This window comes from Geotrypetes seraphini, chromosome 6, assembly GCF_902459505.1.
Source record: "Geotrypetes seraphini chromosome 6, aGeoSer1.1, whole genome shotgun sequence".
NCBI lineage: Eukaryota > Metazoa > Chordata > Amphibia > Gymnophiona > Dermophiidae > Geotrypetes > Geotrypetes seraphini.
In genome coordinates, this window is record NC_047089.1 from 228,612,592 (window position 1) to 228,635,263 (window position 22,672).

Genomic DNA, 22,672 nt, shown 5'->3' on the forward strand with positions numbered 1-22,672 from the left:
GCAGAGAGATTCCGTTATAGCTCTTCACCTGTACATGCTAAGTTACTATATACCTGAGTTCCTGACAAATCCTCTTTGCCCTCAAACTCCATTCTGATGGGATCATGGGGAGGTAACCCCATGGGATAAACAATTATTACAGCTCCTCTAAGCTGGTCCAGGGCATCTTTTACCATTTCCATTGTGACACATACGTTTGCTTGGGCTTGTTTCTGAAATTGAAGATGGAAATCAAAGTTAAATTCATGAAACCAAAAAGCATTATGTAAGAAGTAAAACAGCTGGAAAGAAAATCTCATATTTCAACAGCAGTTCAGGCACCCACTTTGACTGCAAGCTCTCTGGGATAGGCACTCGCTATAATTGTAGATAAGTAGTTTTCAAGTGTTCTGGTTTATGGTGCTATATAAATGCTGAAATAATAATAGATACTTAAAAGACAATTCTATAAAAAGGCAGCTTTATAATTACACGTTATGTCCATAAATGTACAGAATATGGACACTGATATTCTCATGTGTGCACTTACGAGTGTAAATCTCAACATCTCACCTAAGTGCTATTCTGTTATGGTGTAACTTGCATAGAATATAAATCAGGGGTGTCAAAGTCCCTCCTCAAGGGCCGCAATCCAGTCGGGTTTTCAGGATTTCCCCAATGAATATACATAAGATCTATTTGCATGCACTGCTTTCATTGTATGCTAATAGATCTCATGCATATTCATTGGGGAAATCCTGAAAACCCGACTGGATTGCGGCCCTTGAGGAGGGACTTTGACACCCCTGGTATAAATGAAAAGGGGCAAAGCAAGGGTGACAGAATACTTTAAATTATGCATGACCTTGCCATTCTTAGGTACCTAAATGTTATATGCACCAATAATGGGTTATTCTAGTATCATGTATTATATTATGTGCTAAGCACTGTGTACATCTATTAGTGCTAAAGAAATGACTAGTAGTAGTAGTAGTGGTAGTGGTATAACTTGGGTGTCTGGATATTGTTATAGACTAGGGTCCTTCTGTGCCGCCTTGGGGCGTCCAGTTACAGAAATCTCCCCTTAATTTTGTTTAGGGGGAGGTTGGCCTAAAAGTTTCCTTCTGCTCCTTTTTGGGTTTTTGCTGAACTACAGCCAGCCTCTAAGTGCAAGACTTCAGGCGGGGTTTCCTGAATGGAGAAATCTCAATAATCAATATAGTTTGGAGTTCTTATGCTTTTAGGTGGACTTCCTGGGACACCAGGCTGCACAGCGGTATAAAGTGATATCTGGATTTATGAATAAAAAACCGAAAACTGGTCTGAGGGACATTTGGAGCACTGAGATAAAGCATCAAATTACTGCATCTCAATGGCCACGGATTTGATCTTGGAGGATAAGATGTACAATGTCGGCATCTATGAGACAAGCTTGTTGCATAGAGCGACCCCTGTTCGTTTACAAAAATTGGATAGCTCTAAGTCTAATAGATGTTGGCATTGTCATCTTGAGGCAGGGACTCTAGATCATTTATTATTTTATTGTCCATTCATTTTGGCTTTTTGAAAATCAATACGGAGCCAAATAAATTCATTATTAGAAATTCCGGTGGCTTTATAATATGATACTATTCTATATGGAATGTCAATGAGGAAAAAAAGTCAAATTTCTGCAAAAAATAATAAGTTATTACTTATTATGACAGGAGTAGCTATTCAACAAATTACGTTTAATTGGAAAAATTGGAATAGACTTAACTACAGTTTCTGGTGGAATTCTCTGTGTCATATATATAAGATGGAAAGAACATTAGCTATGCAAAAAAGAATTTTCAATAAATTTCAGGAGGTTTGGGGTCCATTAATAGAATATTGTGATGAGTAAATATCATTTTTCCCTTATTGATATAATTGTAAAGTGAGGGATGGGGAGGGAGGGATTTCTGATCTGATATTAAATGTTTAGAGTATTAGAAATATTATACAATATATTTATTATATGATATATGAATTAGTAGGAATAGGAGGGAAGGTTTAAATTTTATAATTTAAGTTGTACATGAAAGCTAATCAAATGTTATTGTATAAGTTCAAATGATATTTTCTGATACATTTGTTGTAAGATATAAAAATGAATAATTATATTAAAAAAAAAAAAGACTTCCCGTACCTTTCCTGGTAATCCCAGAGCCAGTCATGTTTCCAGAGTATTGAGAGCAAATGTGCATGAGAAAAACTTGCATACATTAAAAACTTTAAGTATAGGCAACATTTAGTAGAGATTCTGACACCCGACTGGTCTGAATGGCTTTATCTGCCCTGCTCACTGCCTCTCATCTCTTCTCCTAATCCAAGAGCACCACCTTTCAAACTGCACTATTATGGTCTTCTGTTTGGTCATAACACCAATAACTGTACACTAAAAAAAACACCCTTCATTTCTTCAAAGAACGTCTCATTTTTCACATACCGCTGCCCTGTTCACAAATGCTGCCCGATTGAGGAAAAAATTTTTTTATTCGATTCAGCCTATCGAATCAATTTTTCAATTTGATACGATTTTCCTGCCCAATTGGGTGTTTATTTTTACAGCCTCTTCACCCACTTTGCCCTCTCCTACCCACACTGGCGCTGTGGTATAAACAAAAAAGACTTTGCTTCTCTTTCTGTAAATCCTAGCTCATGTTTGCGGTCTAACACCAGCTCTGGCAGAATACACATTTCAAATCTGACATATTGTAATCACAAAACAGAAAATAAAATTAGTTTTTCTACCTTTTGTTGTCTGATCATTATTCAAATCTTGTTGGTCCCAGGCTCCGGTTGTCTTCTGATAACTTGCTTGTCAGGGTCTCCTTCTTTCTTCTTTCTCCGTGCTAACCATCCATCTTCCATCTCTGTCCTACCCTTCCATTTCTCTTCCCTCCCCCAGAGGTCTGGCACTTTCCTTTTTTTCGTCTCCATCCACAAATCCACGTTGTCTCAACTACCCTTTCATCCAGCATATCTCCCTCTTTCCCCACCACCACAGGGTCCACCATCTCTCCCTTTCTTTTCCCAACTACCCTCCTATCCAGTATCTCTATCCCCCTTCATACCATCCCTTGTGTCCAACTTCTCTCCCTTTCTGTTCCTTCCCTCCCTAAATCCCATTGTCCACCATCTTTCTCCCTCTCTGTTTTTAGACCCATTATTTCTTTCCCCCCAGTCCGGCATATGCACATCTCTTTGAACCACCCCTTCCCTCCCTCGAAGGCCTGTCCCCCCTGAAAGCTTGCACCCCCCTGAAGGCCTGTCCCCCCCTGAAGGCCTGCACCCCACCCTTGAAGGCCTTCCTGTCCCCCCTGAAGGCCTACACCCCCCCTCCTAAAGACCTACCTGTCTCCCCTGAAGGCCTGTACCACCACCCCTGAAGGCTTGCAACCCCCCCTCAGAATGCCTGCATGTTCCCCCCTGGCCTCCCAAGCATCCATTTACCTAATTCCAGCAGCGGATCTTTTCAGGCTGCCATTGACCTTCGGAGCTATCTTCCCTCTGCTGCGGTCCCGCCCCTCCTCTGACATCAGAGGCATGATCACGAGAGAGGAAACAACAGCTCCAGAGGCTGATGGCAGTCTGCAAAGATCGCTAGCACCGGCGATCCTCTCTGCAGGCTGCTCTGCTGCTGGAATTAGGTAAATGGATGCGCGGGAGGCCAGGGGGGAAGCTGGACACCACAGCACTTCCCGAATGACTCTCCCCTTTGCCCCCTAAAGCAGAAGTGGCAGCGGCCAGCCAGCAAGAGGCAGCGCTGCTGCTCCTGCTTTATGGGGCAAGGGGGGAGGGGTCAGTCACTGAATCAGGAGGCCCATTTTTTGTTTTTAAATCGATTCAAATCGATTCACCCAAAGTAAATCAGTGAATCGATTCGAATCGTGAATCAGACAGCACTACTGTTCACATATAACATGTATAGAGACAGAACAGTTATCATAGCAACTCTGCTTATCAAATAGGGGAAGACATCAAAATTAAATTGGTCGTTAAAAAAGAATTCAACCAATACTTAAGGAAAGCTAAAAAAGGATGGGCATGGAACTCTAAAGCAGTTGACATCATCAGAAGATCTTTATAAAGTAGGAAAAAAAGTATCATACCTTAGATATTAATGCTTTAGCCTCTTCTATAGTCTTTTTTAAAACGTCTTGCATTTTCTCATTTGGAGCTTAAAAACAACAAAATTGAGATTTGATAAATGTTAGTTAATATTTTTCTGTGAAAGCATATGGGAATCTATTATTTAGACATTTTGCACTGGCATCTCTCTGCTAGTGGCACATTGCAAACATTGTTACATTATGTACCATCAGTTACATATTAACAAAAGAACTGCCATACTGGGACAGATCGAAGGTCCATCAAGCCCAGTATCGTGTTTCTAACAGTGGCCAACCCAGGTCCCAAGTACCTAGCAAGATCCCAAGTAGTAAAACAGATTCAATGCTTCTTATCCTAGGAATAAGCAGTGGATTTCCCCAATACCATCTCAATAATAGCCTAAGGGTGTCTCTTTTAGGAAATGATCCAACCCTTTTTTAAACCCTGCTAAACTAACTGATTTCACCACATTCTCCGGCAACGAATTCCAGAGTTTAATTACACGTTGTGTGAAGAAATATTTTCTCCAGTTTGTTTTATCTGTTTAAATTCTTTATTCATTTTTGCATATTACAAGTATATTAGATAACATAAGAACATAAGAAGCGCCATCTCCGGAACAGACCCTAGGTCCATCAAGTCCGGCGATCCGCACATGCGGAGGCCCCGCCAGTTTTGGTCCCCCCCCATATGAACTTATAAATTCACACTTGATTAACTCTCATATAATACATTAAATATAACATTTCATTACATATTTATATTCTACTAGTCTTGTAGCCCGTTACATTAATGGGTTCTAGAATATATGTGTGTGTGTCTCTCTTTATTTCTTTCTCTCTCTCTCTCTCTCCTTAGCCGCTTTCTTTCTTTTTCCTTGGCTGTCCATCACCACCCCTTGCCTGCTCGCCCTGTCCATTCTCCCTTCCTTTTACCTCCCCTGTGTCCACCACCACCCCTTCACTGCTCTCCTTATGCAGCAGCAGCCCTTCTCCCTTTGTTTTACCTCCCCCCTGTCCATCAGCACCTCTTTCCTTCTTCCCCTGTCCAGCAGTAGGCGTCCCTTCCTTTTTCTCCCACCCTCTTCCTTCTTATCCCTATGATACACTTACTTTGCTCTGCCCCTGATCAGAGGTTCCCGACAGTCGCCCAGTTGCACCCATTGGAAAAGTTCCTTCTGCGGCATCCCGCACCCCTCCTGACACGACTCCCGCTGTCTTTCTTTCTGTCTGTCTCTGTCCCTGGCCCCCTTTGTCTGTTTGTCTTTCTGTATATCTCCCTGCCCCTGTGTCTTTCTTCTTTTCTTTCTGTCTCCCTTCCTCCCTCTGTCTGTCTGTCCGAAGCAGCATTCCCTCCCCCTCCATTTCCCTCCCCCCATACCAGTTCCCTGTGCACCTGCCCCTGTGTCTTTCTTCTTTTCTTTCTGTCTCCCTTCCTCCCTCTGTCTGTCTGTCCAAAGCAGCATTCCCTCCCCCTCCATTTTTCTCCCCCACACCAGTTCCCTGTGCACCTGCCCCTGTGTGTTTCTTCTTTTCTTTCTGTCTCCCTTCCTCCCTCTGTCTGTCTGTCCAAAGCAGCATTCCCTCCCCCTTCCATTTCCCTCCCCCCCACACCAGTTCCCTGTGCACCTGCCCCTGTGTGTTTCTTCTTTTCTTTCTGTCTCCCTTCCTCCCTCTGTCTGTCTGTCCAAAGCAGCATTCCCTCCCCCTTCCCTCCCCCCCACACCAGTTCCCTGTGCCTGCATTAGCGTTTCCTCTACCCCCTTTCCTTTCCCGCAGGCCCGACTACACATGGCGATTCAAGCAGCGTGTCCAGCAGTCTTCACACGCTGCTTCGGGTAACTTCTACTGGCCTGATTTACTCTGGCACGTCCGGAGCAAATCAGGGCAGTAGAAGAGCCCGAAGCAGCATGTGAAGACTGCTGGACACGCTGCTTAAATCGCCAGTCGGGCCCGCGGTAAGGGAAGAGGGGGGGGGCAGCAAAGGAGTCGGGTCCCGGGCAGCGGAAAGTTGCTGGGCTCCTCGGTGGGGACGCTGAGTGGCCGCGATCCCTCTCCTCCCAGTCACCCCCCCCCCCTCCGCTGGAGAAACGGATATCGGCGGTTACAGCCGCTGGCTTCGGCATCTTCTATCCACTGCGGCCAACCCTAGCGGAAAGAGGAAGTAGTCAGAGAGGGCGGCCCGCAGTGGACAGAAGACAGCAAAGTCAGCGTTCTCTTCATTTAAAAGTGGGTGAGCCGGCAAGAAGGAGGAGGTGGTGGTTTTGGCAGTGAGTGAGGGCGGGAGGGGGGAGTCGCCGGCTGCGCTGTGCTTTCCCGATCGCAGTGGCGCTGCTGTTGGTGTCAGAGTTCGCCGCCTTTGTGAGGTAATACGCACGCATGCGCACTCGTGCGGGCACATCCCGACAGAAAAGGGATCAGGGAACACGGTTGTCGCGAGTGCGCATGCGTGGGCTAGCATTTTATTATATAGATAATATCTTGAATATTATGTAATACACCTAATATCAAAACAATTATTATTAAATAGAAACCCTCCCATCCCCATCCCTTCCCGTAACAGAATTTCATACAAATATATTAAGATTATTGATATATTCATATGCATTATGAGATAAATAAAAATAATACCCACCCTTTTCCCTTCTATCAAATATCTTACTTTGGGAAAATGTTATCATTCATTACAAAAGTCTGTTAATGGTCTCCAAATTTTCTGAAATTTACCAAAATATCCTTTTTGTGTTGCTATTGTACGTTCCATTACATATATATGGCATACAGAATTCCACCAAAAGTTGTAATTTAACCTGTCATAATTTTTCCAATTGTATGTTATTTGCTGAATTGCTACTCCAGTCAAAATAAATAAAAGTTTGTTGTTATTTGATGAGATTTGACTCCTTGCTCTCATTGTCGTTCCAAATAAAATAGTATCATAAGTCAAGGCTACTGGATTGTCCATCATCCTATTTATTTGAGGCCAAATTGATTTCCAAAACAATAATATGAATGGACAATAGAATAAAAGATGATCTAATGTCCCAAACTCCAGTTTGTTTTAAATCTACTTCTTAGTAGCTTCATCCCATGCTCCCTAGTCCTAGTATTTTTGGAAAAGTAAACAAGCAATTCACATCTACTCTTTCCACTCTACTCAGTATTTTATAGACCTCTATCATATCACCCCGATCCGTCTCTTCTCCAAGCTGAAGAGCCCTAACTGCTTTAGCCTTTCCTCATAGGAAAGTCGTTCCATCCCTTTTATCATTTTTATTGCTCTTCTCTGTACCTTTTCTAATTATGCTATATCTTTTTTTCAGATACGGCGACCAGAATTGCACAAAGTATTCGAGGTGCGGCTGAACCACAGAGTGATACAAGGGCGTTAAAACATTTTCATCTTTGTTTTCCATTCTCTTCCTAATAACTAACATTCTCTTTGCTTTTTTAGCTGTCGCTGCACACTGAGCTGAGGGTTTCAATATATCCTCAAAGATGACAGTTTGATCCTTTTCCTGGGCAGTGACTCCGAAAGTAGAACCCTGCACGCGAAGGGTTCCTTGTGACATGGGCTAGCAAGAAGGCACTTGCACATGTGTAGCGTTGGCCTCTCAAAGGCTTCTTAAAGGTACAGGAACGCTCACATGCGAGACATCACCCACACGTGAGAAATTAAGTCCTGCTTGTCCTCGGAGAATCCTATTTTCTGAGCATTCTACAAAAGCCTCTGCCAAATGCGTATGTTTGCTCATGCTTACAACAGGAGCAGAGATTTTACAATGACGCACATAGAAGTAAAAGGCAGCGCTGCTGGGTACACATGCCTTTATAAAACTGAATCCACACAAATAAGTGCTGATATTTTTAAAACGTTATGCCAGTATTCATGCTTAACATATTTCTTAGAAAATTACACAAAAGTCATGTCAGGTTTTGTTTACTTTCATACACATCCAAAATAGAGTGGGAGGGGGGATATTTCTGTCTTAATTTGACCCTAGAGTAGAAACATAGAAAATGACGGCAGAAAAGGGCCACGGCCCATCAAGTCTGCCCACTCTAATGACCTACCCCCCTAACTTCTTCCCCCAAGAGATCCCACATACCTATCCCATTTCCTCTTAAAATCTGGCACGCTGCTGGCCTCAATTACCTGCAGTGGAAGATCATTCCAATGATCAACCACCCTTTTGGTGAAGAAATACTTCCTGGTGTCGCCATGAAATTTCCCGCCCCCGATTTTCAGCGGATGCCCTCTTGTGGCCATGGGTCCTTTAAGAAAAAAGATATCATCTTCCACCTCGATACGGCCCGTGATATATTTGAATCATGTCTCCCCTCTCTCAACGTTCCTCGAGTGAGTATAGCTGCAATTTACTCAGCCTTTCTTCATACAGGAGATCCTTGAGTCCTGAGACCATCCTGGTGACCATTCGCTGAACCGATTCAGCTCTCAGCACATCTTTTGGCCTCTAGAATTGTACACTTGGGGTGGGAGGAAGGGTGGGAAGATATTATTAAGATGAAGAGGGTAAGGTTACTGGGCAAATAAATGTCGCTATGTTTTATTGAATAATCATTGAGTGGGGGGAAGGAGAAAATGAGTGGTTATATATAGAATTGTAAGTGGATGTGCTTAAATTGATGTTTTATTTGTTATATATTCATGTATTGCACTTTTGAAGTATGGAAAATCAATAAAGAATTATAAAAAAAAAAAAGAAAATTACACAAAGAAAATAAGGAACTAAGACCCCATGCTAACAAGCAAAAATACAAAAAAAATGGGGATGGAACTAAGAACAACCACCGTGGAAATGTCCAACAAATAAAACTCAGTGAGAAAATGAATTGTTCTAGTGAGTCTTTATTAATGTAAAAACAACTAGACCTGACATGGTCAGTGTTTCAGCTCTAGTGAGCCTGCTTCAGAGGATGTTCACAATATCTAAAAAGGAAATATACAGAAGTGAAAATGAGTACACTATAATCATATAAATCTTAAAGGGACAATGATTTTGAAGATAACTAAATAAATTTAAAGAAATGTATATAAATAAAAGCACCAAGTTCTATTTGTTGCACATTTCCACGGCTGTTCTTCTTAGAAGTGTATTGCAAACTGTGTGCCTTCTGAGATTTTAAGTGTGCTACGGTTCACTGGGCAGGAAGAGAGGCTCCATCTAGCGCCTGTGTTAGCCGACTTGCTCCTGACGTGCTGAGACTGCAGAGCCACCACCGGTCAGTTCTGGGCTCTATAGCCGTGCTGCTGCCTTATTATGGGAGCCTGGGCCTTAGGATGGGGTTAACTAGCTGCCTTGGGCCTTATAGGTACGTTATTGCCTTACTGTCTCCACAGTCTCCTGGAAGAAGTGGTGGAGACAGAGACTGTTTCTGAATTCAAAAGGGCCTGGGATAGGCTTGTGGGATCTCTCGAAGAGAGAAAGAGATAATGGTTACTGCGGATGAGCAGACTGGATGGGCCATTTGGCCATTATCTGCCATCATATTTCTATGTTTCTAAGACTTCTGAGGAAATTAAAAAAAAGTTTACCTACTGTTATTTCCACCATTCTACCTCAAATGATAATTGTAACTTTTATCCTTTCCTTCCTAGCTATATGTTTGTTTAAGTTAATTGTTTATTATTAAATTGTGAACCTCTTTTTAATTTTATTATATTTTTATTATGTACATCGCTTAGTGATTATAATAGGCGATTAATCAAATTTTGTTAATAAACTTGATAAACTTGATAGGAGGTAATGTTCTATTATGGATTAAGATCTGTTTAAAAGATACTTGGCAAACAGAGTAAGGTTAGATGGTCAGTTAGGGCGCTGGTCTGACCCAGCAGCGGCAATTCTTATCTTATCTTACCAGTGAGCCTGCAGACTGCCCTATTAGCGTTAAGGAGGTAAGAGCAGGGAAGGTGCAGGCTGCGGGGGGAGCAGGCATTCGTTCGCGGCGGTGGAAACAGGCCTTCTCAGCGGGAGCAGGCCTTCGTGGCGAGGAGGAGGAGAAAATGTGCCTTTGCAGCAGGGGGGAGTAGGCCTTTGTGGAGGGAGCAGGCCTTCGCGCGGGGAAGAAAAAAGAAAGTGCCTTCCTGGGGGGAGCAGGCCTTCAGGGCAGGGAGGCAAGCCTGTGCAGAGGGAGGAGGAGGAAAGAGTAAGAGAGGGGAGGGGAGGGGAGATGCCAGGCCTGGCGTGAAGTGAAGGGAGAGACCAAATCAAAAAGAGGGGGAGGAAAGCAGAGGAGAGGTGCTGGACTAATGGGGAGAGAGAAATGCAAGACCACAATGGGAAGGGTACAAGAGGGACAGATACTGCTCCAAAGTAGGTGGACAGGGTGCAGGATGGCAGGAGCGATAGTGGGAGAAAGCCTTTACCTGGGGAAGGGGATACAAGAGGTAAGGAAGAGAGAAAGAAGCTGGATATGGGGAGAGATAAGATGCTGGGCATGGAGGGAGCTTAGAAACGGGGACAGTACTGGAGAATAGGGACAGGGACACAGAAGAGAGATGCTGGATGAAAGGGTAGTTGAGAAAAGGAGAGATGGTGGATCTGTGGATGGTGGGGGTCCATCGCTGCAGATGTGGGGGGATGGAAATGAAAAAAAGGAAAGATGCCTGACCTCTGGGAGAGGAAAGGGAAACAGAAGGGGAGGACAGAGATGGAAGATGGATGGTTAGCATGGAGAAAGAAGAAAGAAGGAGAGCCTGATCAACAAGACAACCATTTGAAAAATGACCAGACAACAAAAGGTAGGAAAAATAATTTTATTTTCTGTTTTGTGATTACAATATATCAGATTTGAAATGTGTATCCTTCCAGAGCTGGTGTTGGACCGCAAACGTGAGCTAGGATTTAATAGAGAAAGGAAAAGTATTTTTTGTTTGTTTATTTTGTTTACACCACAGCGCCAGCATGATTAGGAGAAGGCAAAGGGGGTGAAGAGGCTATAAAATAAACCCACCAGGATGTTTAAAAAAAAAACCACTCAATTGGGCAGGAAAATTGAATCGAATCGAATCAATAGGCTGAATCGAATTGAATTTTTTTTTCCTGAATCGGGCCTACCTTTAGTGTGCCCCGGCTCAAAAAGGTTTGAGAGACACTGTCTTAGAAAATTATCCTACATGTACATTAATGTATATACACACAAGTGCCCTTAGTGTAGGTATATCCTGGTATAAAGCTTAGGCAGAGCATGCATGGAGTCAGGAGTTATAGAAGTATCTTATAAACTTATGCTTTACATGAAAACATTTACACCTGCTTCTGAGTCAACCCCTCGTATTGAACCCTGGCCAAAACAAGCAATTTTGTAAAAGTTGTGCTTGCTTTGGAAAGGGCACAAACGCAGATGAGGAAAATCATTGGAATATATGTGCATTTGCACTGTAAAAAGGTAAATACGAATCAATTTTCAGTCATGCTGCCTTTAAATCTCTGTCTCCTGGCTTTCTAAAATTGCCATTTTCATGTACAACCAGCCAATCTGTGCTTGAAAATGTCCCTATTTATACATATAGCTGCTTCTAAAATAAGGCTGCCAACTGGATCTAGAATCGCTGGACCTGGTTGATCAAGTCTGGATTTATCACATTGCTTGCAGGGACTTTCATTTCTGATTTCCCCAGTACATTCCCTACAAAAGTACAAGTGTCTGTATGCAATGGAGTAAATCCAGGACTGGGTCAACCCTGTCCAGCAAATCTGAATCCAGTTGGCAGTCTTATTCTAAAATGACCTCCTTAATTTTCAGAATAAATTCTTCCTCTGTGACGAACAAACAGTAACACTTCAAAAGTTACCCTGTCCATTTCTTCGTCCAATATCATCCTTTTTAAAGACATAGCCCCCACTTGGAATACACTTTTCTGCCCACTCATCCTTTAACTTCAGTTCTTCAATTTGTTCATCTGCCAGTCCTTGCATGTTCACGGGCAAGATAATACCATGATCTGCCAGCTCTGTCATTTCTACAAATAAGACAACATTATTGACGTATCAGCTCTGCATCCTAAGCCAGACAATAAAATACAAGCATTAAGGTTTGTCTTTCTTTCGTGGCTGTCACTACAGAACAATCTTAGATTAATGAACAAGAGACAAAACACACATGACACACAGATTGTCACAGACTTGATTGACTTCTTATAAAATTAAAATTCCTTCTTCTTGCATTTCACAAATGTAGAAGAGCTGACTACACAAAAAACCCCATTTCAGAAAATATGAAACTTTAGGGAAGTCAAAGACATTACATTACATTAGTGATTTCTATTCCGCCATTACCTTGCGGTTCAAGGCGGATTACATACGAATTGTCATGATAATACAGAATACATACCGTGGGTTACATATGAATTGTCATGATAATATAAATACATAAGGCGGATTATATAGTAACATAACATAGTAAATGACGGCATATGAGAATTGTCATGATGTCAGGGGGTATATAAGGAGTGGTTTGAGCCTTTTTGATTTGTTAGGGAGTAGATCATATTGTAGGTGGAGCTTGGGATGGATCTGGTTTTGTTGTATAGGTTTTATGTATTTTTTGAATAGTAGGGTTTTTGTTTCTTTTTTGAAGGTTTTGTAGTCTGTGGTCAAAATCAGCAAATTAGTGAGTTGTTGGTCCAATTTCGCTGCTCTGTTGGCCAGTAGGTTGTCATACATTTTTCTTCGTTTTGACATTTTTGGTTGGTGGGTGTATGAATAATGTCTGGTTGAGGTGGATTGAGTTAGTCGCTTGTTCCAGTAGGTTGGGCTGTCTCCGTTTATAGCTTTAAATAGTAGGCAGTGGAGTTTCAAGTGTACTCTTGCTTGTACTGGGAGCCAGTGTGAGTCGTGGTACACCTCTGTGATGTGGTCGTATTTTCTCAGTGAGTAGATGAGTCTTAGGGCTGTGTTTTGTATTGTTTGTAGACTATTATTCACCAATGACATGAGTGCTCAGTTCTGAACAGATTCCTCCACACCTTTCTGCAAAACACAGAAGCCTGGGCGTTGTAATTCCTGAGCTTCAGAGGGGCTAAGACTCTGTTCAGTTTCATTGATTCAGCTCTGACTGGCTGAAGAACAGCTTTGAAGGCGGAGTGGGTTTCTTTGCTGATGAATGGCTGTCTTTAGAAAACATGTTACAGATAAGCAATTTTTGCTTTTTTGGAAGTTAAGCAGTTCACTAACCCCCCCTTCCCCTTCTACAAAACCGTAGCACAGTGTTTAGCGCCAGCTGTGGTGGTAACAGCTCCAACATTTATAGAATTCCTATTAGCGTTGGAGCTATTACTGCCGCAGTTAAAAACGGTGCTACAGTTTTGTAAAGGGGGGGGGGCTAAGTCACACAAGTGGGATTCTTCTGCTGTTGTCCTCAACACAAAAAGGGGGAGAAAACTTTGTCTAAATTATTATTATTGGAAAATCCCTGTTTGATGTTATTATCCTTATATAAACAACAGGGGAGACAACTCAAACCAGAAGTTCCATGCATAATAACAGAGCTATTTTCATGTGTACACTTAAGTGAGAAACTAAAATCAGATTTCAGATCTGAAGAAGAAGGGTTACCTTTGAAAGCTAATCAAAAAAATGCATTGTTAGTCCAATTAAAAAAAAAAAGTTATCACCTTAGTTCCTTACCCGTAGTGAGAGATTAGAGAAACTGGGTCTCTTCTCCCTTGAACAGAGGAGATTGAGAGGGGACATGATCGAAACATTCAAGATAATGAAGGGAATAGACTTAGCAGATAAAGATAGGTTGTTCACCCTCTCCAAGGTAGAGAGAACGAGAGGGCACTCTCTAAAGTTAAAAGAGGATAGATTCCGTACAAACGTAAGGAAGTTCTTCTTCACCCAGAGAGTGGTAGAAAACTGGAACGCTCTTCCGGAGGCTCTTATAGGGTAAAACACCCTCCAGGGATTCAAGACAAAGTTAGACAAGTTCTTGCTGAACCAGAACGTACGCAGGTAAGGCTAGTCTTAGTTAGGGCGCTGGTCTTTGACCAGAGGACCGCCACGTGAGCGGACTGCTGGGCATGATGGACCACTGGTCTGACCCAGAAGTGGCAATTCTTATGTTCTTACCCCCTCTTTTATCAAGCTGCGCTAGAGCTTTTTAGTGTGGGCCGGCGAGGTAAGTGATGTCCTGGAAGTGACGTCAGAGAAAACACCAAAGCCAACGTGGGCAGCATGTTTGTTGCTGATCATGCCGAAGTAAAAAAGGGACGAGGAAGGGACGTGTGCGCACACGGCAGGGGGAGGAGTGGGAAGAGGGGGAGGAGAGGATGCGGGGTGCCGGACCCCGAGGAAGATCTCACCCTCGCACCCCCTTACTATGCCACTGTATATATGACCTGGAGATGCAAACACTGGAGTTAAAGGCTAGATGTTTCAATTTAGTTTATTTATGATTCTCCTGTAAGTGTTGGGTGCTTTTTTTTCTAGGCAAGAAATAAGTCGTCTTTGGCCCATTACAATTAGATATAATTCTGCTGGGCTGAAAGAATGACTAAAAGGATAACTGGTTCTGATAAAAAGGGAAGTTTCCCCCCAATTGTTTTGATTTTTGACTTTTATCTCTGAATGATTCCTCTCTTCCTCTCTGAGATGTGGACTTTTGCACTTACAAGCGGGAAACTTATTTTTCTTTCATTGGCAAGCCAATGCCCTTTTTTAAATCTTATGTTTCTTGAGATTGTCCTCTGCTTAATTTTCTTATGAGATTGTAATAATAAAGTTTAATTTTGAAAAGGCGATACCTTTTCACTGGACTAACAATATATTTCTTAACTTTTGGGAACTGATGCTCCTTTTTTCAGATCTGAAAACAAAATCTACAAACATGTTAAGTTAGTCCATAAAAAGGCCATACCTTATATATTTTGTTTGTTAACCTGTGTTTCTGGGCATTCAAGTAGACTAGCATGGCAACCATCCTTCATTATCTTAAGGCTCTCTGGAAACTCCCACCTGCACATCTGCAGTGTTTGGTTCTATGACAGTATCTGAAGTTAGGTTTGTTTCACCCCCGTGTAGTCCCCAATGCAAGGGTAACATTGGGAGGCAAGAAATTGCTGGCTTAGTACACAGAACCGAAGCTTCGATAATTGTCCAGAAAGAGAAATATCACAAAGGGCTCCTTTTATGAAGGTGCACTAAACGTTTTAGTGCGCGCTAGCCGAAAATCTATCGCCTGCTCAAAAGGAGGCAGCAGCGGCTAGCGCGCGGGGCAATTTAGCACTCGTTATTCCGCGTGTTAAGGCCCTAATGAACCTTCGTAAAAGGAGCCCAAAGTGTAAAAGTCCACATCTCAGACAGGAAGAGTGAAAACATGCAGGGGTAAAAGTCAAAACAGTACTCTGTTTACAATTATAAGTAATGTCATTAGATTAAATGAATTGTGGTTTTATAGGCTTCATTTATGTAAAATAACGGTCTGTTAAGAAGTGAACAGTATGTGGTACAAGGCTGACACCTAGTGGTTGAATTTAAAGCCCATAATTGTAGAGTTCTGGGAGAAGCCTTAGCACATGGCTCCCAGCTAGAGAATGACCCGGGAACAAATTTGTCCCTGATCCCATTCCCCACAGGATCTATCTCCATTCCTGTCCCGTCCCCGTGAGTTCTGTTCTTGCCCCTGCCCCATCCTTGCAAGCTCTGTCCTCATCTGCACAGGCCTCGAACACTTTAAAATCATAAGTGTTTGAGGCTTGTGCAGATGAGGACAAGTTTACAGGGATGGAGCAGGGTCAGGAACAGGATGGGGATGGAGGTTGATCCCACAGGGATGTGGACAAATTTTTCCCCGTGTCATTCTTTACAAGTCCCAGCAGAGGATTGTCACTGCAGTGCTTGGACTAAAGAAAATTGAGGGGGAAAAAAAAATTCCTCTGTAGTTGTGAATGAGGCTTCATGTCATCCTAGCTTGAGTTGTGACTAAGCTAGAAACCCAAATAAGCAAGGGAAAACTGCTAGGTCAAAATGCCCATGAGGAGAATCTCTTTCAAATGAAAGGAAACTCTGCAATGAGGAGGCATATGATGAGGATGAAAGGGGATAATGCAAAGTGATGTACATTGGGAAGAATATCCTGAATCACAGTTATCGGATGCTAGGGTCTACCTTGGGGGTTAGCGCCCAAGAAAAGGATCTGGGTGTCATCGTAGACAATACAATGAAACCTTCCGCCCAATGTGCGGTGGCAGCCAAAAAAGCAAACAGGATGCTAGGAACTATTTAAAAAGGGATGGTTAACATGACTAAGAATGCTATAATGCCCCTGTATCATTCCATGATGCAACCTCACCTAGAGTACTGCGTTCAATTCTGATCTCCTTCTCAAGAACGATATAGCGGCGCTAGAAAAGGTTCAAAGAAGAGCGGCCAAGATGATAAAGGGAATGGAACTCTCGTATGAGGAAAGACTAAAAAGGTTAGGGCTCTTCAGCTTGGAAAAGAGACGGCTGAGGGGAGATATGAATGAAGTCTACAAAATCCTGAGTGGAGTAGAATGGGTACAAGTGGATCGATTTTTCACTCCATCAAAAATTACAAAGACTAGGGGACACTCGATGAAGTTACAGGGAAATACTTTTAAAACCAATTGAAGGAAATTTTTTTTCATTCAGAGTACAGTTAAGCTCTGGAACATGTTGCCAGAGGATGTGGTAAGAACGGATAGCATAGCTGGTTTTAAGAAGGGTTTGGACAATTTCCTGGAGGAAAAGTCTATAGTCTGTTATTGAGAAAGACACAGGGGAAGCCACTGCTTGCCCTGTATTGGTAGCATGGAATATTGTGACACTTGGGTTTTGGCCAGGTACTAGTGACCTGGATTGGCCACTGTGAGAACAAGCTACTGGGCTTGATGGACCATTGGTCTGACCCAGAAGTAACCTCAGAAAATACTTTTTTCAGAAAGGGTTGTGTAAGCATGGAATGGCCTCCTTGTGGAGGTGGCGGTGATGAAAATTGTATCTAAATTCAAGAAAGCTTGGGACAAGTACGTCAGTATTCCTTTTACAAAACCGTGGTACCAATGCTGCCATGGTAAATACACCAAAGCCCATAGGAATTTAATGGGATTTGGTGCATTTACCACAGCTTTGTAAAAGGAGTCCTTAGGGAGAAGAGGAGACTAGGTTAGGCAGACTAGATAGGCCATTTGGTCTTTTTCTGCCTTCATTTCTCTGTTTCTATGTAAAGAAGTAGTGACGTCTGCTCCGTAGGGTTAGACAGTATAGAAATTTTAAAAATAAATACATTTACTACAATTTATTTTTAATTGCAATATCAATTACTGCTGCCCAGTGTGATATACATTAGATTTTTTAAAAACCATTCACAGATAAGCGCAAACTTTCAAGCCCACTTCAAAACCCCCTTCTCCTCCCCTCTTGCAATCTCCCCCCTCCCACCCTCTACTTGTATTATCCTCCAAAGACCCATCAATGCGACAGTTTCTACTCTTTAACTTCCTTGTATTCTTCCAGCATCATCCAACACTTTTCCTGTTCTCTCCATCTATCTGGTACCCTCTTCTCAAAACTTTATTATGAACCAGCTCCTTAATTGTACAATGTCTCCAGCTCCTTAATTGTAACTTTTTCCTGGAAATGTCCAGTTCTCTTAATTGTAACTTTTGTTCCTGGAAATGTCCAGCTATCTTCTGATGTAATCCGCTTAGAACTGCAAGGTACAGGCGGAATAGAAGTCAGTAATGTAATGTAATGTAAAATGCTAATTTAAAAGAAAGAATTCTATCAAAAATGAAAAAAATGAGATTTTAACACATCCTGAACAATGGAATTTGACAACGTTGTTTTTACCGGGGTAGAATTATATGGCCCACAACTTAAGGTAGCAGGATGTGTAGCAATAAACCACTGAAAGGTTCCACCAAACTAAATTGATGTCGGTTTGGGCTCTCCTACACAATTAATTAGATAAGCTGTTCCAAATTATAAACTTCAAGAATAAAACTGAATGGCTTGAAACTTTTCAAAGAGTACAGTAATTGATAAAATACCTGGGGCTGATGACGAGGTGAAAGTTGGCTTGAGGCTGACAGCTTAAATGTAACGCAGTGGCCACTTCTGACTGGTCCTGATAAAAGTTTTAGTTTGGTAGTGTGGAACTTTTCAGTGGTATTTACTGGGGTGTCATTGCAAAATGTTTAGCCTTCATCTTTGTCTGTGCAATTGCAGAAAGGTTCCTGTGTCCAACTTTTCTCTTTAGACAACCGATATGAATTCCCTGCAACAGTTAACAACTTCCTAGCCTTTCCCTAGGACATTTCTGTGTTGTAAGTCTAACTGACATCAGACTAAATGATATGAAATACAGTATTGTGGTCAGTATGCTAATTTCATATTGGACTTAATGTATTTATGACTTGCTTGGAAGAGAGAAATTCCCTTATCTGGTCATGAATACTACATCCAGACTTGACCTGTATGCTTTGACAAAGGGTCTGGCTGTCTCTGAACTGGAACAAAGTACAGGAAAGAATAGGGAATTAACTCACCCAAACATATTCTCTGCACCTTTAGTCTCCCATTATAAATGTCTGTGATCTTTTCAGTTAGTTCTTCCACCAACACATCTCCTGTTGTATCAAACAGAAACTGGCTCTCATCTCCACGTTTTACATTAAGCAGGACCATGATGAAGGCCTACAGAAACAAAATGCTTCACAATAGTCACTTGAAAATGGCAGCTAATTAAAGCCAACTGGTAAATAAAATTAGGCAGTGAAATATACAGAATCCCAGCATTGCCAAAGGCTTTCGTAGCAAAATTGTGACAGAATTCAAACTCATATAGAACATTTGTGAAGGGCAGTAATAAGAAACATGATGGCAGATAAACGCCAAATGTCCCATCCAGTCTGCCTATCCGCAGCCTCCACTATCTCCTCCTTTCCCTACAAAATCCCACATGCTTGTCCCACACTTTCTTTAAATTCAGAAAGTGTCTTTGTCTTCACCACTTCTACCGGGAGACTATTCCACGGGAGAGTGTGATGCAGTGGCTAAAGCTACAACAGCCTCAGCATCCTGAGGTTGTGGGTTCAAACCCCGCACAAGTCACTTAATCCCCCACATTGACCTAGGTACATTAGATTGTGAGCCCACAGGGACAGGGACAAATGTTTGAGTACCTGAATAAATTCATGTAAACCATTCTGAGTTCCTTTGGGAGAATGGTATAGAAAATTTAATAAATAAATCAATCTACCATTCTTTCTGTAATTCTGTAAGGGCAAAGGAAGGGAAGCGCCTTCCTTAACTACACTGACAATTGCTCTGCTCTTATTTCTTAAATTAAGGATATCAAACCTTTTACAATATCACAACTTTTCAAACTTGACTTCAAGATGAGTTACAAGTCAGACACAACAAGCAGATCCCCATCTCAGAGGGCATATAATTTAAGTTGGTACCTGACATAACAGAGAGTGAAATGGACTTGCCCAAAATTACAAGCAGTGTCAGTGGGAGAAACAGGATTTTGAATCCTGACTCTCCTAGTTCCTTTCCATTGCTCTTAAGCATTATTTCCAAACCCTGTTCTCAGGACATATCCCTGAGGTTGTGGGTTCAAACCCCCGCTACTCCTTGTGACCCTGGGCTAGTCACTTAATCCCCCCATTGTCCCAGGTACGTTAGATAGATTGTGAGCCCGCCAGGATAGAGAGGGAAAACTGCTTGAGTACCTGAATAAATGCATGTAAACCGTTTTGAGCTCCCCTGGGAGAACGGTATAGAAAATTGAATAAATAAATAAAATAAATATCTAGCTAGTCAAGAATAGCCACAATGAATAAGCATAGACTAGATCTTCGCAGATAGTAAGCAGCACAACTGATAAGGCACTGCTCGTGCCAGTCCCACAGCCTTTCTTTTGACACAGCTTCCTCTTCTACATAGGCACATTGCATCAGAAAGAAGGCAGTGTGTATCAGTCACATTGCTCACTGACCGTGAAAATCAGTTCTCTAAAAGGTACACAGCAGGAGAGATTTCAGGAGTTTTTAGGTGGTGGGGCTTGGAGATTCCCTCCAACTATATGTAGATGTGCTGCTACTGGGTAGGTCTAAGGCCAAAGTGGGGCCAACATTTGCTATACCACTGCCACAGTGTTATTAAGAAAGTGACAAAAATCTACACCAGCACAGTCTCTCTATAGAACCTGATTGATCAAACAGCAGAGCCGGTGTAAGAGTACTGAACATCCTAGCGAATCTTCAGCCTTAAGCCACCCTCCCTGATTAACTTTCAGGCTCCAAATCTGCCCTCCCTTAAGACATGCTTTTAAATATTACATTTTGAGGTGTGTCTTTTAAGCAATGACAAATGTCACATTACCATGGAAGGGACAACTGTTTTGAGATCTTTTCCTTCTTTAAAGTACTTTATAAAGTACTCATGTTTAAGGCATTTTCATTTTTTTTTATTTTGGAGGGGGCGGATAATTTTGTTACCGTGATCCAACTCTGGAATACAGGTGGAAGCAGATACTAGGGGAGGGGGGGCAAGAGAACCGGACACTGGAGATATAAGGTGGAGAGGAGAGCAATTAACAACAGAAAAGTCAGTTTATTCTTACACTTTTTCTCCTGCTTCCAACCTCTGCTTCAGGGTGGCTAGTTGTAGTCCTTACGTTGCCAAGGGAGATCGAGCCCCACAAAGCACTTTAGAAAGCCCAGGCACTGGTGGTAATGCCAGAATGAGGTCTGGAAAACAACAAGAGAAACTATTGGAGGACCAGAATGAGGCTTGAAATACAGCTAAGCATACTATTGGTGTACTAGAATGAAGCTTGAAATATAACGAGAGCAGCAATTGGTGCACTAGAATGAGGCTTGGAATTCAGAGAAGGGGAACTGCAAGACTGAAGTTTGCGTAGCTCATCGGTTCAATAGGGAATACGATACCATTACTCGCTAAAAAAAAACCAAACAAAATCAAAACCGCACACATTGCAAGAATACTACTACCACTACTATTAATTATTTCTATAGTACTACCAGACGCACACAGCGCTGCACAGAGTCACAAAGAAGAAAATAGTCTGCTGGAAAGAGCTTACAATCTAAACAGCCAAGACAGACAACAGGATCTCATGAATACATTAAGGGGAACGGTTAATCAGCTGGCTGGGTTGGAGGGCAGAGGGGAGTACAGGACAATCAAGCCATTGTGACATCACTGATGAGGTTGGCTCTTATAGGTGGAATGAGGCATTATGATATCACAATCTCAGCTCTGCTTCCCAAAGACTGAAACTCTTCACAGCTACTACTACTATTAATTATTTCTATAGTGCTACCAGATGCAAGCAATCTCTGCTCAAAAGAGCTTGCAATCTAAACAGACAAACAGGATGTCATGAATACAGTAAAGGGGAGCGGTTAATCAGCTGGCTGGGTTGGAGGGTTGAGGAGTAAGATTAAAACCCATAACTTTCCACTGGCCTTCAAAACTAGCGCAGTTGGGTAGAAAACTTGCCCAACTGGCAACACTGCCTTCCAACTATTCCTGAGGGCACCTACCACTTACAGTACTATTTCTACTATTTATCGCTTATATAGCACTGAAAGGTGTACACAGCACTGTACATGTTGACATTTAATAGATGGTCCCCGCTCAGAAGAGCTTACAATCTAACTAGGACAGACACACAAGACATATAGGGTTAAAGATGCGAACAAGGTGAGAGGGGTTAAATGTTGAAGGCAGTCTCTAAGAGGTGGGCTTTTAACTGGGCCTTGAACACTGACAGAGACCGAGTCTGCCACAGGGATTCCGGCAGCTTGTTCCAAGCATATGGTGCCGCAAGGTAGAAAGGGCAGAGTCTGGAGTTGGCGGCGGAAGAGAAGGGCACAGATAGGAGGAACGTATCAGCTGACTGGAGCTCACAGGAGGGGGGAGGGGAGATAAGTGATAAGTGAAGAGAGATAGTGAAGGGCAGCAGAGTGAGTGCATTTGTAGGTCAGTAAGAGGAGTTTGAATTGTATTTGGAAACAGATAGGAAGCCAGTGAAGTGATTGTAGGAGAGGGGTAACATGAGTATGGCAGCTCTCACAGCATGCACTTCCCCATCCCCTCTGATTCAACTTCTCTCCCTCAGCAACGTTCCGCCCTGCTGGAGCAGGGAAGTTGTTTAAAAGGAGAATGGGATACCACAGTAGGAATGCTACAAGGCACCAAGAATTGTCTATTCACTCACCATAAAAGAAATTGAGGGCTGAGATCTTCTAGCATTGCAGCTGGGGGGTATAAATTAGGAAAGATCTGCATGGTTTGCTTTCTAAACACTGTTGAGGCTCTAGTCTAGCAATTGCTTGGGGACTCATGGAGGGTGTCGTGCATTTCCCCGGTGGCCCCCTCCCACATGATCCAGCATCTTGCTCTTAGCCTATCCTTGCCATTTTTCCTATTCCTGCATGTCCCCGTCCCCCCACCATAATTGCCCAGCAGTCTCCATCCCTCCCGACTCCGTTCTTCCCTCCCTGAGATCTGGGTAGTACTAACCTTTAGA

General features: G+C 42.5%; 1 protein-coding gene across 1 annotated transcript in view; it reads right to left on the reverse strand.

Moving 5' to 3' along the window:
• The window catches only part of CFAP298 (cilia and flagella associated protein 298), a 33,947-nt gene extending 13,077 nt beyond the window's left edge, over positions 1-20,870 (reverse strand). Inside the window, exons 1-5 of the mRNA XM_033947943.1 lie at positions 20,738-20,870; positions 18,654-18,801; positions 11,935-12,102; positions 4,116-4,183; positions 54-212 (exon numbers count right to left, since the gene is read on the reverse strand). Of these exons, the coding sequence (XP_033803834.1) occupies positions 54-212; positions 4,116-4,183; positions 11,935-12,102; positions 18,654-18,792 (534 nt within the window). The 5' untranslated portion in view covers positions 18,793-18,801; positions 20,738-20,870. The remainder of the gene's footprint in view (positions 1-53; positions 213-4,115; positions 4,184-11,934; positions 12,103-18,653; positions 18,802-20,737) is intronic.
• Between the last annotated feature and the right edge of the window lie 1,802 nt (positions 20,871-22,672).